Genomic DNA, 17,404 nt, shown 5'->3' on the forward strand with positions numbered 1-17,404 from the left:
ACAGTAGCGCTGATATAGTGTTCCCCTTTCATGAGAATTTGTGCGGAGCAATATCATGCGTCAGCAATGCTTATTATCCTACTATGTACACGAATGTAAAAAGTCTGTGCAAAATATGTATGAAATTTTCTTTTATATCATCATCTCTGCCCTACACTTCAGGAATTTAGAGCAGACTTCACAGTCAAACTTTCAGAGACCTTCATTTTGAGAAATACTCACCTACAACATTTTCTTCTATTTTCCAGTTGCTTCATTAACACATGTTTCAAACGTTGTAAACTCAGAGAGGATTTTTTTCCACCCACATTACGTCACTCACACACAACGCAACACCAGAAAACTTGTCCAAAAACCGATTCCAGCCAATCGCCTTCAAATTTCGGTTTTACTATGGAATTAGTGAAGCGGAAGTGCTTATTAAATTACACGAATGTAACAGGAGGCAACTGACATTCCATTCTAAACAAGTGCTCCTTGAACGGTTTTCTTCAGATCACGGTAGATGTTGAGCCACTGCCTTTTTGAATATGCAGAATTTGAATATGAGCTATGCAAAATGATAGGATGAGACTTTGCTCCAAAAAAATCGTGGTAAAGAGTTTAGCGATCTTTTAGAAACACGTAGATGATATGGTATTTGTCACCTCCAGCTCCTAACACTTTATTCCTATAATCTCTTTATATCAAAGCTTTGAAGAATTGAAATTCGAAGAGATTTTTTTTGTTTTGTCTCCACGATCCTAAGCATACGAAATGAGAATTGTTAATAGAAGAGTTGCCTTTGATTAGACACACCTAAACAAACTCGCTAAATTAAGCAACGACAAACTGCAAAATTAAAGAACATTATAGAATCTTCAACAGTTGGAGCCCCTTCAACATAATTTGTTTCTACTAGTAGTACCGGTTTTGTGTAATGTTACATCAAATAAATTAGATAGGGTGATGCCTTCTTTGAGAAGAACACAAATAAGGGTTGGCCTTTTGATACACAGAAACTATGACCCAAAAAATAAATTTATTTAGTTAATTAATGGTTAGAAAATTGGTCACTTAAGGATTATGAGCAAGTGCGAACTTGGTTAATGATATTATCAATGTTAATCAGTCATCTTTTTGGTAACCATGAAAGTCACTTTTTAGTGAGCAGACACACTTTTTCACTTTTTAATATTCAGTCAGGTATTTTTTGTAGATGAGTAATTATTCATATACAAAAAATTTAACTTTGCCTGAAAACACTTGAAGTGGTGCTAGAAATTCTGTCAAGAAACAAAATCTCATGACAAGAATGCAATAACAAGTTTTCGAGAAACAAAAAACACTGCCAAAAGATGATTCAGATTCCTTTTTAACAATATTTCACTCAACATCTGCTCTTCAGTTAGTCCTCAAGAATTCACTGATATTTCGGATGTGGTGTGACTAGAAAAAGATCGTCCATTACGTTATCGTACCGGCATGCATACACTGTGCAATAAATACTGGCACAGCACCGTGACAACGAAGAGAAAACTGTCAGTGTTGATCAATGCTTTTAAATTCTTTCTAGGATTACTTGACAGCGTATTTGAGTAATATGACTACTAAGTACCAACTATACAAACTACGCCAACTCTTTCGTTCTTTCGTCGTTCCGAAGAAGTTTGATATCGAATTTCGATGCCATGAGAACGAGAACTTGCTTCGCCCCAGGCGCTTTCGAACCACCGACGGTCGCGCTAGAATCTCTCACTCAATTACATCGCTAGAATCTTTCACTCACTCACATTCACTTAGCTGTCGATTGATAATTTCCTGCAACCGTGCACCACAACCAAAAAAACCAACCACACCAACTATACAAGAAATCACCTCAGCATTTTTTTTACTGATCCGAAGCATACAAAATTTTTTTTTACTGATCCGAAGCATACAAAATTTGATTTGAATTTGACAACACGGTAAAGAAAAGAAAATAGTAGTAATAAATAGAATAGAAAATAGTATAGTAGAAAATAGTAACCACATAAATCCACGTCATTTCTTTTCTGCTCTGGAATTTATCTCCGCTCAGAGAGCTGCATTTTAAAAGACATCTACTCCTCGTCATGTAATTTATAGAAGTTTAATGTTCTCCCTTTAGAGAAAAGTTTCTTATTCAAATTAGGATATGGTCCCGTAAGCCCACATATACGTACACAATGCTCTTTTGATGCATTCTCTTTTTGAATTTAGATCTCAACATTACTTAACTGATAGCAGAAGACCGTATAACTCATGAAGGAACTTCTATCGGTGAAATAACTTTCGAACAGATTCAAGTCGATGTGTTCTATTCGAAACCTTTTGAGAAAAAGAAGATGAGCAACGATCAAAATTTATTACGCGATCAAGCATTACCGCAGTGAACGGACTGATAAGGTTACAAATTGCTTAATAATTACGATCTCGTTACATCGAACGAAGATGTCAGGCTGGAACAAATCTTTCTTTCTTTAGATTTGTCATTTTATAAAAAGATTGACACTGACACAATTGATGATAGAAGAATTAATTCTCGAATATGAGCGGGTCGAATATCCATGAACAGCGAAAGTGAACTGTGGAATTTGTTAGAGTGCAAAGTTTATTAGTGAAATTCCTGGTTTGATCATCTTGTTCAACCAATCTGATCACTTGGTCAGCTTAAGTTTCTTCTTTCTTCTACCTTTCAAGTTTTTTTGCAACGCTAATTCAACTAAATCATTCTTAGAAAACAAATTGAACTGCCTTCCGGGGGAGACACGGTGGCTTGAGTTAAAGTTCATTCATCGCTTAATAAAACAGTATATCATAAAAGCTAGTGAACATATTGACATATACCGATGGAAAATAAGAGTAACTTGCATATTATTCACATACCTAATGATTTACATTTATAGACTAGAACCAGTTTTGAAAATTGAGCAGAAATAAAAAGTTCTTGGTGGAATGTTGATGCATTAGCACACAGTTATCCAAATGGTTTAAAGTAAATTTAACTGTGTAGAGAAGTTATCAAAGAGTTGCGAGAATCAAATTTCAAGAAGGAATTGTCCGCTTAGCACTTGTAGGTTTCCTTTTCATGCTGAAAATACTGTGTACATATATTGATTGAGTAAGAGTGGGTTTAATTGAATTTTTATCTTGTCAATTTGTTACCTGTAGATCATCGCCGATCAGATAAAGCAGTCCAACACATTTGCCCGATCTCCTCAAGTAACGAAGAAAATTTTTTTATTTGCTCTCTTTCATTCTCCTGTAGAAAGAGAAAATTTGTGGACTTACAAAAGAAGTAGGGAGAAGCGAAGAAACAATTCTTTAAAAAAAAAAAACTTTCTGGACCTATAATAAAGTATTGCTTCTTTCTTTACAGAATTTGCTAGGACTTAAACAAGCCAAGTCCACAAATATACGAAGTAATCTTTGTTCCTCATTTGTCTCAACAGCGGAATCTTTGTGAAAGTCCTCCGTAAAAATTCAACAATGAGTTCAATAAAAATCCAATGAGAAACGTTCCATGCAAATGAAGAAAGGACAACTTCTTTACAGGTACAGAGGTTCAAAGAGATTTTATAGTCAACAAAGAGTTAGTATCCAATCTTCTTTAGTGAGAATTACCAAGAGAAGTACAAGGGAGAGAGAATCGCGTTTTGCGTGCGAGAAGTTCGTTGAGTAGGTGGTTAAAAGCGCGTCTACATTCCGTGTAAAAACCACTTGGGCGAGTTCTCTTAGAGAAAACAAATGTAATAAGTGTTGACAAATGCACGCATTACAAGCTTCAGGGAGTCTTTAGGTGTATGACCTTTAAAACGTGGGTTAGGTGTATGACCTTTAAATTTAACGACTTTAAAGGTTGGGTGAGCTATGTACCGTTTTGGTTACCCTTTGAAATGTGATGCTTTCTACAAGTGCCCATTGATCGTAATTTTTTATTTTAAAATTAGCAAAATATGTAATAAACTCACATACGCAATAGAATTGATTTTAGTTGGATTTCAATTAAATTGTTTTTGGAGAATTAATTTTTCTAATTTGTTCATATATTCGTAACAGGAATGAATCATCAAAGCGCCAGACACATAAAGATCCTAAAAAAACTTTTCAGAAAAGCAAACAACTCCTATTTCAAGGTCAGAAACGTGTTTATGGTAGACATAGTACCAAAAATGAGCATACATAAAAAAAATTAGTTTTATAGGAGTATTTGACCACAGATACAAGTAATTAGAAGATTTAGTATGTATTCTCAATTTAAGAAGGTTGTTGCAATTCTTTATTATTGACTGACGTTGCGGCGAAATCACCTTCTTCGGAGCCTGAAAAGATGAAATCGAACATGATTTATTCGATCAAATGCCGTGTCTGCTAAACAAACAAAATCCTAAGCCTACCGTCTCTTCTCTTAGTACAAGTGCGAGTGTAAGCCTTACCTTTGGGTCGGAGGATTTCTTACCTCAGCTAAATACCCATAGTGAGGTGACTAGCGCACTCAAATAGCAACCTTAAATATGGGGTGCGCTCTCACTAATATAGGGTCGTTCCTCTTTGCTATAGATCTTTGGGGTCTTGAAATGATTCTAAATCACCTCTAGATGCTTTCGCGCGGCAACATTACTTCTTCAGGCTCTGAAGAAGGCGATTTTGCAGAAAGATTACCCAATAACAAATCATTGAAACAACCTTGCGTCCGGCTCAAATTAAGAACACACACTGAGTCGTCATTACGCCGAATATTATCGAAAAACGTATATGGAGACTTCTACATAATAAGAAAAGATCAGAGTTCCACTTCTAACTGCGAAATCCGAAAGTAGAATTCTTTCAGTTGTTCTGACGTATCACGTTTAAATTGGGACTTTCGTAGCCCAAAAGAACTAAATGGCCGAAATGCCGTTCTGAAACAAAGATCTTAGTTACATCGTACGAGACACAAGTTAAAAAAACTAAGCTTTAGGCAAATATGTTTCTAAGCCAAGCTGGGAAGCTTCAGAACTGAGCTGTGCAAGCGCACGACGCGTCAGTGAAAGCGCTGTCAGTGGTAAATGGTTCCTCTGAACTTCTGCTCATGATATTATATCGCTGAAAACCTCCAGCTTCAGCATTAGTTACAAAACTAATTGTCAGCCTGTAAATGTGATGTAATTCTGAAATCTCGCATAAACTAGCACTTACTGAGTTATATACACAGAGGGTGGAAGGGATGTTGACTTTTATGCATTGAACCTACATCTGCTCCGGTGTTCTCAGGTACCCGAACACCCAACTTAAGACTTAAGCTTGAAAGTGTGCAGTCAACTACCGCTACTCTTCGGCAAATTCCATAGTTTGATAAGTACTAGATGCGTGATTCTGAATAACATGCCAGGCTGAAATGAAGAGTACCTACAAGATTGGACTACAAACACATCTTGAAGGTTTCGTAGACTCCAAGAAGTATAATGACAATTAACTAGCATACCGAAAAGAGGTAATAATAGACAATATCAGATAAATAACACTTCTTTTCGTTAAAAGAAAACAATACGCACCAGCAACGGTGTACAGTTACATTTTCCTCTGTATGCGCATCGTTATGAACAAAGCAATGAATAGAGACTAGTAATGCATATGAAAGTATTTAATGAGGTCATAGCAGCGAGAAAAACCCGGTCCTACAGTGATCGACAGCTGGCATCAGGGACACATGCTCACTGGAGGATAAAGGGAAATCGCCGTGCAGTGTTATTCCGCACAAAAGAATATTATTAAGGAATCTGCCTTGAGAATTTTCCTGAACGCCGTCTTTTAGTTCCTACAGCTGAATTCGACCGTGAGATTGAGCTAGAAATCAAAATTGAAAGAAAAAAACAGCTCGAATTAGGAATACGACTTGTATGGAATCGTAAAACTCAACCAATATGTACTGGGACCTATAGAAAACGCCCACGAGAAGCACGTTTTCGCTGGAGAAGGAACGCGTTTGTACTGGCTTTTAAAGGACGATCATAATCGCCATTGTTACACGGACAAACTGAGAAGCCCATAAAGAACGGCTAGCAGTAACGTACACATGCAGCCAGCCGTTACTGTACAGTCAAGGAATATTACTGAAGAATAGTACGAGAATAGTCGCGCTAGCTTCAATTCTACTGCATTATTGGATAGACTCGTTGAATTCAAAAATTTTTTCAAGCACAAACATTCTTCAAAAGGAAAAGGAAAGGAAAAAAAGGAAAATACAATTTTCTTGCATGTTACACACGAAGGCCAGTACTTAGGTTTACAAAATCCAAAAAAGTTCTATGCCAACTTTTTTTCCTTTTCTGGAGATATCAATTCCAAGTAGTTCGACTAATTATTAGGAACATTAAGTCGACCCCTACGAGCTGTCCTTTACTTTCTGTTTGCTAAATCCAAATAGGTTTTGAATCTTCTACGCCCCATTTCGGAGTCTTAAAAGCCCTAAAACAGTTTCTGTTGATTTTGAATCTGACTACAATACAATTGTGATACAAGGGTGAACTTTCAAAAAAAATTCTATAGGACTTTCCCTTGTCCGCATTCCTACTGGAGAGCAATAGCGACAGAACTATAAAAGCAGGAGTGACGAATAAAGTTGTACTGTTAAAAAGAGGTGATGAATATTTATGATGGAGTAGATAGATATTGTTTTTTTAATGACTAGTAGGAATTCTTTGTCTGACTCACTTCAAACTCACTTCAGACGATAGTGTCGGATGAGTCTGGAGATTTTCGTTAGAGTAATGTTTAAACATCATAACAACGTTTCCTAAAAAATCCGAAAGCTCACTGAGTTGATACTGTGTTATCAACAAGTGGACATGTACCGCAGCCTATCACACATCACCTGTGCTCCCGTTGTACATCGATTTGCTCCGCGAGCAGCAGTAATACTTTCATTTGTCCCGATGGCGCGAAAGTGTTGCCCAGTGACATCTTTTCTCGCGAGAGGCTCGAAGAGCGCCGTACTTTTCTTTAAAGGACTTCCTAGAGGTCTGACCATCGAGTCGGCAGTCTTCCTGCGGTGCGTTTGATGTTGCGTGGCATCCAGTCGCTTACAGCTCCGGTCCAACGATTGTCGTTAAAATGTATCACGTGCCCGACCCACCTAATTTTGCTTTCTTTGGCATATGCGACAGCGTCTCGGATCTTCGATCGGTGACGTAGGAGTGAATTTCGAATTACGTCTTCCACTTGCGTAGAGCTGGTTACTCCTAGCAACATTGTTTCAATGCCGCGTTTTAATACGCTGATCGTATTTTCCTTCAGCTTGCAAAATGCTCACGTTTCTGAAGCAGGAAGAACGGTGGTGTTGCATAGGTGAGCACGGAGCCGGATTTTCTTAGTCCTCTTCACTACATCCTCGATGCTCTCGAATGCTCCCGAATCCGCTCGTTTTCTTCTGCCCAGCTCGGAGGTCAGATTGCTTACCATGTTGATTTCGTGACCTATATACACATAGCTGGATCATTCGGATATGTTCGTTCAGTTGAGCGTGAATGGAGCATCAGAAACACATCTATTGCTCATAAACAACATTTTGTCTAGGTTCAGCTGAAGACCGACCTTTTTACACGTTTCCTCAAACTCGGCCAATACTTCGTCTGATTGATGCTTGATGTTATAAGAACGATGTCATCAGCGAGATGAAGATGGTGTAAATGCCTCCCGTCAACATTCACTCCCATGTTATCCCATTCCAATCCTCTCATCGCGTTCTCGAGAGTGGCACTTAATATTTTGGGTGAAATTATGTCACCCTGACGAACCTCTATCATCACGTCGATTATGACATCATTGTAAAATGGGGAAATCTTCGTCGTGAGGTTGCTTCGTGAGTTGCTATGCAACTTGCGAGGTATCTTCATGTATAGAGTATGGAGTGACGCTTTAGTTGTCCAAGGCCTCCGTGACCGCTTCGATCTCAACTGTATCAAAGGCTTCCCTCAAATCGATGAAAGTGAGACACAGTGGCATCTTCTGCTCTCGCGATACTTCTATGAGCTTTGAAACTGCGTGTATGTAGTCGACCGTACTGATCCCTTTTGAAATCCTACTTGCCCGCATGGCTAGATGACAGGCAGTAAGCAGATTGGGCGATAGTTGCCGATGTCTTGTCGGTCTCCATTCTTATACAACAGCACGGTCTTGCTGGTTTTCCATCGGAACCTTGCATTCCGACAGACAATGAGAGAAGGGCCTCGCCAATGTGTTGATGAGGACTGGCGGTAGGTACTTCAGATGTTCAGGCTTGATTTTGTAGAGACAGGGTGAAGTACGATTCTTCACGGACATGATGACATGTCGGACTTCGGAAGGGAGGACCTCTGGAATGACATGTCCATTTTCCCTCAGATGGTGAGGAGGAAAGTGGACGTTGCTGTCGAAGAGATCTGAGTAGAAGTTGTGAATGACTTTTCCATCCTTCTTCTCGATGCTGTAGTTGGCTCATCTGGGATCCGGGGAGCACTCCCTACTGTTTTGGCGAAGTTCCGACGGGAGTGGCGAATGCTTTGCAGCTTCAACCAACACTCCTGCTCTTCTCTCCTTGAGGTCCTCCTATATCGCATCTCTCCAAACCCTTGCGAGCTCGTACGTGAGTTCTTGGTTGCATGCAGCTTGTGCAGCTCCACGCTGATGTATCAGCTTTAGAGTATTCAAAGACAGGCGTCTCTTGCTGGTTTTGAAACTCTTCGCTTTTCTAGTACAGTCGTGAAGATGTTCTACAAATCGTTCATATTCGTCGTCGATGTTGTCCATGACGATATTTTCCCAGAAGCCGACAAACGATGTTCCCACTCGATGATGGCTCTGGAAGTTCGCTTTGAGATCTTCGGGGCTTTTTCTACTCTCAGTGTGAAAGAAAATCTTCCTTGAAGAAGCCGATGATGCGATCCTGTGTAGAACTTTGGTGAAACAGCGACATCCGTGAGGCAAAACCTTTCACTGACGATGATATGGTCAATTTCATTATGATATCTTCAACCGGGTGACTCCCACGTCCAGCGTAGCATGACTTCTGGAATTGCGAGTCCTCATGGGTGGCCTTTGTCGTCATGATTAACTCGGAAAGCCTCTCTGCTTGTTCATTCCATTGAAAGCCGTGGGTTCCGATGTGGTGTTCTCTAGGCGTTCTTTTGGGGCCAAATCACCAAATATGACCTTTTAGAAGGTGTGATCTTTTCTGTGGAACTTCCCCAAGTCTATATAGAAAGCTTCGACTTCTTTTCCTTCGCAGCTCGATGTTGGAGCGTAAGCGATGAAGATAGTCAAAAGCTGACGTTGAACCACATCTTCTCATCGGTAAACGTCCGAATCAGGTTGTAAGTTGTTCGAAAGAGTCGATATTTATTGCCACATTCGTGTTGACGAGGACACCAACTCCACCAGCTCTTCTACTGTCGCATGTTCCTTAGAACAGTTCTTCTCCACTGTCATACCCGGCGTTCAGAGGGTGGCGTCGCCTTGCGTCGGTCAGCCCGGTGAAGAAACTTCCTGGGTTGCATCATCAGATCTTCAATGGCCACATCCGATCCAACTGTAGGTTCGCTATAAGTAGAAATCGTCATCGTAGCCCTTTTCCGTTTCGGTAGCCTACATGGCTCCTGGAACCCCGTCTTTTCTGACGCTACCGTACCAAGCATTCCTCTGGAATCAGGAGACTCGTTTCCATTACTGTGTTTTGCACAAAAATTTAAAACCCGTGGGCAGGTTGCAAGCCTCTAGTCCCATGAGGATTTGGGAGAACTGCGTTCTCTGGGAAAAGACGGGTGGAGCCTATTTGTTGGAGGCAACTTCAAACCGCCTAACTTGATCCTCCCAGCCACTTGATTGCGGGCTTTTGGCGGACCGACGTGCGGGATACAGTAGTGTTATGAGCCAATCCTGGCACAGTAGAAGCAGGGAGTCTACACTCTGAATCCACTTTCGTCTCAGGGCAGATAAGTCCCTATAGTTCGCAATTAACTCCCTATCCGCTACCTGGGGACTCGCCATGTAGCCTTGCGACTAACCTCTCCGTGCTGTGAACTGTGATCTCTCTAATGAGGTCTGTGGACCAAAGCCTATATCAAACCAAATTGCTAATTACACAGTTCATTCTCCAGACTGGTTCCGCATTATGTGAGCAAACGTTAAATCTTATCACTTATCACAATGGAATACGAAATGTAAAAGTTTTATCCATGGACTATGCTCTCGACACTTAATTTTGGTCTTATCTCCCAATATCTTCGTACAAACGAACTCAACTAAGCTACTATGGGAAAGTGCTTTATTCTTTTATTGTTAAAGGAATGCTCGGAGATAATTTTATTTTTATGATCTTCTTTAATTTTTTCGACCTGGCTGCCCTTTGGTCTTCGGTCGCTTTAGTGTTCTTGCAGGCATTTTAACAAGACTCTCAGTTCCTGTATGGTCTCCAGTGATCGTTTTCTCTTTCATATTTATTTGCTGCAAAAAAAGCACAAAAATTAATCCCTCGTTACATTTTTCCCAGAGTAACTTTTTGTATTCCAGAACTCACTTCTTTTCGCCTCTCTCTAACCATATAAACAAAACCAACTAGTGTTATGAAAATAAGCGTAGCACATGTGTAAAGCACCAAAAAGCTGGGAGAGAAGAATGCTGAAAATGGCCACATTTTGCAAATAACACAACACTGACATTGTCAGGTATACTGCAATGCACTTTGCGATTATCACTACGACGTGGTTTAATAGGCTAGACATAGAGTTTATAAAACAAAAAATCTGTTTTTTTTTTTGTAATAGTGTGCTTGCGAGGTTTTTAGATGGAATCTTTTATAACACTACACTAGGACAACACTAATAGGAAGGCATTTACATGAGGGCCACAACGGAAACGATTATGATGTGAAATGCGTTATATTGGCTCACCAAACAGAAATATCGGCAAGGAAGACGTTAGAGGCGTTTTGGATTTCCAAAAGCAACCCTTCAATGAATAATAGGTAATGCGTTTCGGTAACAAATGAGTTCTTGCCACTTGTACCGCTCTGTGACCTATAACTGCCTGTTATTCTGTGTGTGGATCAAATCATCTATATCTTCGTGCATACCAGCCGCACCACATCCGGCGGTACAACACGCAAGACTATTTTCAATGTAGATGGGTTATGTTTTCACTACCTTGAATGATTATTGAAACACTGACAAAGGGTAGTGTGGCAGAGTAGTGTGGCAAGGGTAGTGTGGCACTCGACGGGATAAACGTCGCATTGCTCCAGTCATCCTCTATTTAGGCCCCTCAAGACGGCGAAAAAGCCGAAACGTCAGGCTAAGAAAAGGTTCCATCTGAAAACCTCGCGAACACACTATTACAAAACATAGACATAGTATACCGAGGTTTTAAGACAGGAGAATGTTTGAAGAAAAATCTATTGTTGCTGCGTTGCGGTAGCAATCAGAAAATTCTTGTCAACTTACGGCGTCAAACGTAATTTAGAAGCATGGCCACACTAAACCCAGTTATGTGCGGTTTTTCTTCACTCATCTATATGTAGCAAAAAGACGCTGCAGGCTTTTCATTCATGTGATACAAAATAAAGCTCTCGTGTACGTTGGTGAGAAAGTGCTTAGCATGAACGCCTTAATGTGCATAACACATAACTATGTTCTAGCTGTGTAAAAATGTACCATGGCATGTCAGAAAACGCCGACACACCATTGTTTTATAGAAAAGACCACCTTGAGGGTCTACCTAAAGCCGGACTTCATACTTTTTTTGTGGTGCTCTCTTCGCTGGCTTCCACTGATCAATCGATGAAAATTGATCAAAAATTAATGGTAATGACATTTTCTGTAAATCAGAATTCTGTTTTTTCCAACAATGTTTTCTTTTTTACTATAAAGAAAGGCAAACGATTTTTCTAAACGCGTCAGTTCTACATTTTGAGAATATTCAAACTTTAGCTTCAAATACTTCTTCGATTCTAATATAATATAGATGCAATTTTAAAGCATTACTCGAAGTATAGGTTTTCTTTCTGGTTTCCCCAATAGCTATCAAAGAATTATATTTAACATAAAATGACGTGAACGACATCATCGTACCGAAAAGGTAACGTTCCTCGTCAGATCATGTAAACTGTTGTATACTATTTAAGCAGCCGGTTTCATTCGCGTTTCCGCTTTTTGAGGAAGCCATGTTACCAACCTGCCAATGAGGAAAACGTGCAAGGAAACAGATGCACGGAGGAGTGGCCACGGATGTGAAACGAATGCAACGTCTCATTTACCTTCTGCAACCTTCACGCGAAGCTATTGCGCACCGATCCGACGCCGTGGGATCTGTCCGATCCCATTTTACAGTCATCTAGCGCCGGCGCACCCCCCTTTTCGAATTTCGTGACTGACGCACAGACATACCCACACAACGCACTTTCATCTGAAAAATTACAAAACTTGAATCTAAAAATCATGTAAACCTCACTATAGCATTTCTCTTCGGTAGCTGCAATCAATCTTCTGCCATTTTTGAGTGTCACGTCGACTGCATAGAAGTAACAGCCAGTGTCAAATTTGAAAGCAGGAGAGATCTAAAAAAACAAATCAGAGAAGTAAAAAATGCATCTCATTCCCATTCCGTGGTTTGAAACGAGGTTTCGGAACGTGTTTCGACCTGCACACTGACTTGCGGAAGCCAGCCGATGATCAAGTCAGTGTTTTTATCTTCCCAGACAAGTTGGGTACCAATTTGTCGACCTCGGAGGGATGAAGGGCTTGGTGCATTTTTCTTTCGTGTTTTTTGGGTGCTACCACCTTACTCCGGGACCCGTACGTTATTCAACGTCCCGATACAAGCAACTTGGTGAATATGCATTTAAATCAAATCAATCATATTCAAAAACATCAGTTTTGGACTCTACCCAGCGACCACCTCTACGTCGTGAAGAGAAAAATGATTTAACGAAAAAAAAGGAAATGTAGAAACTATCACGAGTGTGCATCTGAATTCCCAAATACCGAGAGATGTAAGGAGTTGGAGAACTAGATTTAATAAATATGGTAGAAGATAAAGACAATGTGGTGGTAAACAAGACTTGGAGGAAAGTGGTATTGAGGAGCACGTGTAGAGAAGAATCTTTTTTCATTCTAAAGTTTTTTAGATTTCTAAAGTTTTTTAGTTTTCTAAAGTCTCATTTTCTAAAGTCTACGTTAGTAGAAGCTCAGTTATTTTTGTACTGTTTATATCGGAGCTCAAATAATGTTTCGTAAGTTTGGCATACGTTTTACTAGTAGACCTTCACTAACCGCTTTAGTAAACATGTGAAGCTTTTGAAAATGTTTCAGTTGTACTATAAGATGAACGAAGATAATTGACCCTCTCTTGAGGAGTCATTTGTAATTCGAGGAATGAGTCAATTCTTTTCCGTGTCTCCATGCCATTCTCCTCTAGTTCTTCATCATTCCCACTTCACTGCGTTTAAGTCACCTACTCCATCCACCAGATCCAAATCATCAACTCATCATCGCTCGTTCCGACAAATCCAACAGCAGACACGTAATAATATCTATCTTTTCTTTTTTTTATGTCGTTTCCGCTTTAAAGTTAAAGTTAAAGTTTTTGGCGTTAACGAATCCGCTTAGGATGCGCCTCCAACTTCACTTCAATTCAGAATCGTTTTAGGTTCACTAACGTGTAATTGGCCTATACAATGACTTGCTGTGGTTAACCGATGTGTCAAATCAGTGCTTTTATCCTCCCAGACAAGTTTGGTACCAATTTATCGACCCCGGAGGGATGAAAAAATTGGTGAGGACTAGGGCGGATCCGAACCTCCGATCGATCGTGCAGGAAGCGGAACCTCTAACCACTACACTACACCCGCCCCGTTTCCGCTTTACGAGCAAGAAATGATCACTTGGTAGGGTCTTTTGCCGCAAACTGTAGATATTGTTGATCTAATCACATCTTCATTAAATCAAATATACCGAGGCTTTGTATAGCGTCTGGATGCCGGTGTTAGCTCGCAACGCACAAAAACAGCTCAGAAAAAGGAATAGAAATAGAAAGATATATAAAGAAGAAACATACGGAAGGACTGGATGAGAACGTATCCGTATGTCAGCCCTGGATAACGCTTTGATATTTAAGATACCTAGCCAACAAGAGGTCGTTGTCGGAGTCGACGCTGATGCGAAGATGGGACTTGAATAATAGTAAGTAAATGGTAATTACTCCGTGAAATACACGTCGGATAACAATAACCGTCTGGTCCACTTATGTGAACAGACGGACCTCATCGTCACATTCACACTTCAGAGGAATCGTTGACGACGTCAACTTACGTGATAAGGGTGTATCCATTTCCGCCTGAGAAGCAACGCAAGCGAAGATGAGAGCTCTCAAACTTTACCTTGACTACGTTCCTGCCAGGAACATTCTTAAGCCGGGTATTTCGAAATCTACACCTGTTTGGGACGTCGCATTGGACTCTGACCACCGCCCTTCTCAGCCTTACGTTAAGGTCTCACAAGAGAAACCGAGAAGTTGTTCTTTAACTGATTGCCGACATGGCAGGTCTGAAAGACGAAGAATGAAGAACGAAATTCCGCCAGCGTGTGTCTATTCATATTAGAGTACAGGCCAAGAAGGAGCTTGACTGTGCGAAGTCCTTAAACAAAGTGCATCCAGGACGCTGCAAAGGAACCGTTCCAGGTTCCAATGTCGCGGAAAAAGTTTGCTTTTGCATCTGTGGAAGCAAAATCCACATATAGCTCTATATATGCGCTGCTCGTAGCACTTCAGCTAAGAAAAGCGTCTGAGAAGGTGAAAATGCTTCAACAAGACCGCCATAACGAATATAATTTAAGAGCGAAGGAGTTTGAAAAGGCGTGTGAGGACAAGAACCCGAACAAAACCTATGCTTTACTGAAACAGCATGGCGGCAAGATTAAAAGATATTCACTAGTCCTCAACACTGCCAATGGAATGGCTATCGGTGATTCCTACCAATTTGGAGGGATCACTTCAAGACCTTGCTGACCCGGCAAGCGCCACCGGCTCCCAAACTCGAGTACGTTCGTGGATTAACATATCTGGTGGAGACCATGGAATTAGCGCAGAAGTGCTGAAATTTCTTCCACCGTCTGGGATCCGTTAGAAGATGAAAATCATCCATTCAATATGGATCAACGAAAGCATTCCGTATTCATGGAGACACGTTTTTTCCCCTCCACAGGAATTTATCCGTCGCGGAACCCAAAATCACCGAGAAACATCTTTGCTGAATGTTATATATAAAGTCTTAAAGCGGATCATCCTTTAGCTGCCTCAAACATTGCGAAGACACCACCGTGATGAACAATCCGGCTTTCGTCCTGAACGATCTATATGTAACCAGGTGTTCATTGTCAGTAGCTTTATCGCGATCCAGCAGCAGTGTTTGAAGGTCGGGTTTGCTGGACTTCGAAGCCGCCTCTGACTCTTCTCATCGAGATTGTCTTCTCAACCCACTCCGTACCGATAGATACCTGAAAAGTTTGCTTCCTTATTTGATAACATAAAGCAAGGAACAACTGCTGCTGTTCCAACGCCATTCGGATGTACAAAACCGTTGGAAGTGGTAAGTGGAGTAAGACAAAGTGCAGTGGCGGTACCCTACTTGTTCAACTTCGATGACATCATGCGAAGAGCAGGCTTTTCTTTTTCTTCTCTTTTCTCTTTTTTTCTGGCGACATCGCTTTAGTCCCTTGACCAATCTCGAGTACGCCCATGATGTTACTGTATTTGGAATTCGCAAAGAAATCTTCGTCTCTTCGAGACCTCGAATGGGAATCAGGGTGGACGGAGTACCGATTGAATTCGTTGAGGAGTTCTGTTATCTGGACTGTTTGCTCAAGAACAGTGGCAGCTGCGAGAATGATATTTAGCAAAAAAGCGCTAAAGGCTGTTCTGTTCTCACCGAAATGTCTGTGTTGACTCCACCACCAACAAACTCAAGTTGCAAGTCCTTAATTCGTCCCATCATAATGTGCGGAGACTTAGGCAGCAACGTCTACGGTGATAAAGATGCTTGAGATTGCACGCAAAAGAAGCTACTTAGACGGCTGCTTGGCTTCTTTCGTTCTAGGGTACACCACGATGAAGATCTTCACACGGAAATCGGTGTGGTGTAGCAGCATATGACACGTCGACATGTTAAAGCGCCATCGAAAGTGGCTAAGAAAATTGTCTCCACTTCCTTCGTCATTATTAAGAAAACCAACAGGTCGCCTTGTTCAACGTGCTATAAGAATTTTGTAGGGTTCAAGATATTAGAAGTCACCTACCCAAAAGCAGGTCTAGGCTGATGTGGTGAAAGAGTACCTGAGGACACTCAGCACTCGACGTGGATAGTCAGTTTAGGGGAGACGTAAGGTTCTGTAGGACATGGAATATCAGCCTGCCGACTAATTCATAAGTCATAGTCTCATCTTTGGGTCAAGTGCTGACCTGACAGAGTTCTTTGGTTAAAAGTAGATACCCACCGAAACTGAGTTTGAAGTAAAGATCTGTGGGTAACTGTTAAGTCAAGCTTTTCTTCAGGTTTCGGTTAAACCAGAAAAATTCCACCACTGGCAATTTTTAGTGCGGAATTTGCGTTATATGAACTCACTTACCCCAGCGTCTATCTTGCGGAGGGTTTTGTCTTCTGTTATTACAACGACGTCATAATGCTGCGCTGCTTTCTTCTGAATAGAGTGCATTACAGAACTTTCTTAATACCCATTTCCTTTTGATAAGTTTAAAGCAGACCTTTCTGTATTGTAGAATATGAACATTCTTGATGACGTTTTGGTCGAAAACTGATTTATCTTTCATTCTGAAGCTCCACGAAATAACAAGTTTTACTTCATCCTGTACACCAATATCCACTTCCATGTCGATTTTCTTGAAAAAAAAAAGAAATTCAGTGTTTTATTTCTATTTGAAATCCGTCGCAAAATTACTTATTTATTGCAATTTTTTTACTAACGAAACAAAAAGTTAATTAATCAGTTTATCTTTAACACCTCAGACATTGCTCAGCCATCCATCAGATATCAATATGTTCAATACTATTATATAATTCCACAACGGTTTACCGCCATCATAGTGGCGTGGAGGTAGCACTGGGCGTCGAACTGCGATGCCCAGCGGAAGTTCGTCCTCCGGCAGGGTCTCCCAAGCTGAGTAGGAGTTCGACACATCCGACATTCCGACTTCTCGGAATCGGAAGCCTAGCTAGGAGTAAACCACTGCTAAGATTCACCACCGTCTTAGCAAAATGTCGCAAGGTGGTTCCCAGATCCATATAGGTTAGGCGACGACCTGTGGTGAAAGCTGAGCTCGAAGTGGCATGGCTGCTTAGGTTGGTTAAAAGTCTTTTTGTCACTCCAGCATATTCACTGCC

At 40.7% G+C, this 17,404-nt stretch overlaps 3 protein-coding genes across 6 annotated transcripts; 1 reads left to right on the forward strand and 2 right to left on the reverse strand.

The window, feature by feature from the left end:
- Positions 1-3,064: 3,064 nt before the first annotated feature.
- Positions 3,065-9,650, reverse strand: RB195_015159 (uncharacterized protein; the record flags this gene model as incomplete). The annotated part of the gene is made up of 6 exons (XM_064205736.1): positions 3,065-3,091; positions 3,166-3,217; positions 7,292-7,468; positions 7,573-7,724; positions 8,587-8,817; positions 9,447-9,650. The coding sequence occupies 6 exons, from the start codon at positions 9,648-9,650 to the stop codon at positions 3,065-3,067; spliced, it is 843 nt and encodes a 280-aa protein (XP_064061617.1).
- RB195_015160 (uncharacterized protein) lies at positions 4,828-17,208 on the reverse strand (the record flags this gene model as incomplete). Of its 4 annotated transcripts, XM_064205739.1 has the most annotated exons (6): positions 10,336-10,458; positions 10,532-10,632; positions 12,460-12,565; positions 16,632-16,703; positions 16,768-16,902; positions 17,071-17,208. In XM_064205739.1, 6 exons carry the CDS (start codon positions 17,206-17,208, stop codon positions 10,336-10,338), a joined length of 675 nt encoding a protein of 224 aa, XP_064061619.1. The 4 variants fall into 4 exon arrangements, with proteins under 4 accessions (XP_064061618.1, XP_064061619.1, XP_064061621.1 ...); XM_064205737.1 differs by lacking the exons at positions 16,632-16,703; positions 16,768-16,902; positions 17,071-17,208 and adding exons at positions 4,828-4,901; positions 14,269-14,337 and having other exon boundaries at positions 10,350-10,458; XM_064205740.1 differs by lacking the exons at positions 10,336-10,458; positions 10,532-10,632; positions 12,460-12,565 and adding an exon at positions 15,393-15,503.
- On the forward strand, positions 14,695-15,015 carry RB195_015161 (uncharacterized protein; the record flags this gene model as incomplete). The annotated part of the gene is made up of 1 exon (XM_064205741.1): positions 14,695-15,015. The coding sequence occupies one exon, from the start codon at positions 14,695-14,697 to the stop codon at positions 15,013-15,015; it is 321 nt and encodes a 106-aa protein (XP_064061620.1).
- Positions 17,209-17,404: the final 196 nt, after the last annotated feature.

This window comes from Necator americanus, chromosome V (genome assembly GCF_031761385.1).
Source record: "Necator americanus strain Aroian chromosome V, whole genome shotgun sequence".
Classification (NCBI taxonomy): Eukaryota; Metazoa; Nematoda; class Chromadorea; order Rhabditida; family Ancylostomatidae; genus Necator; species Necator americanus.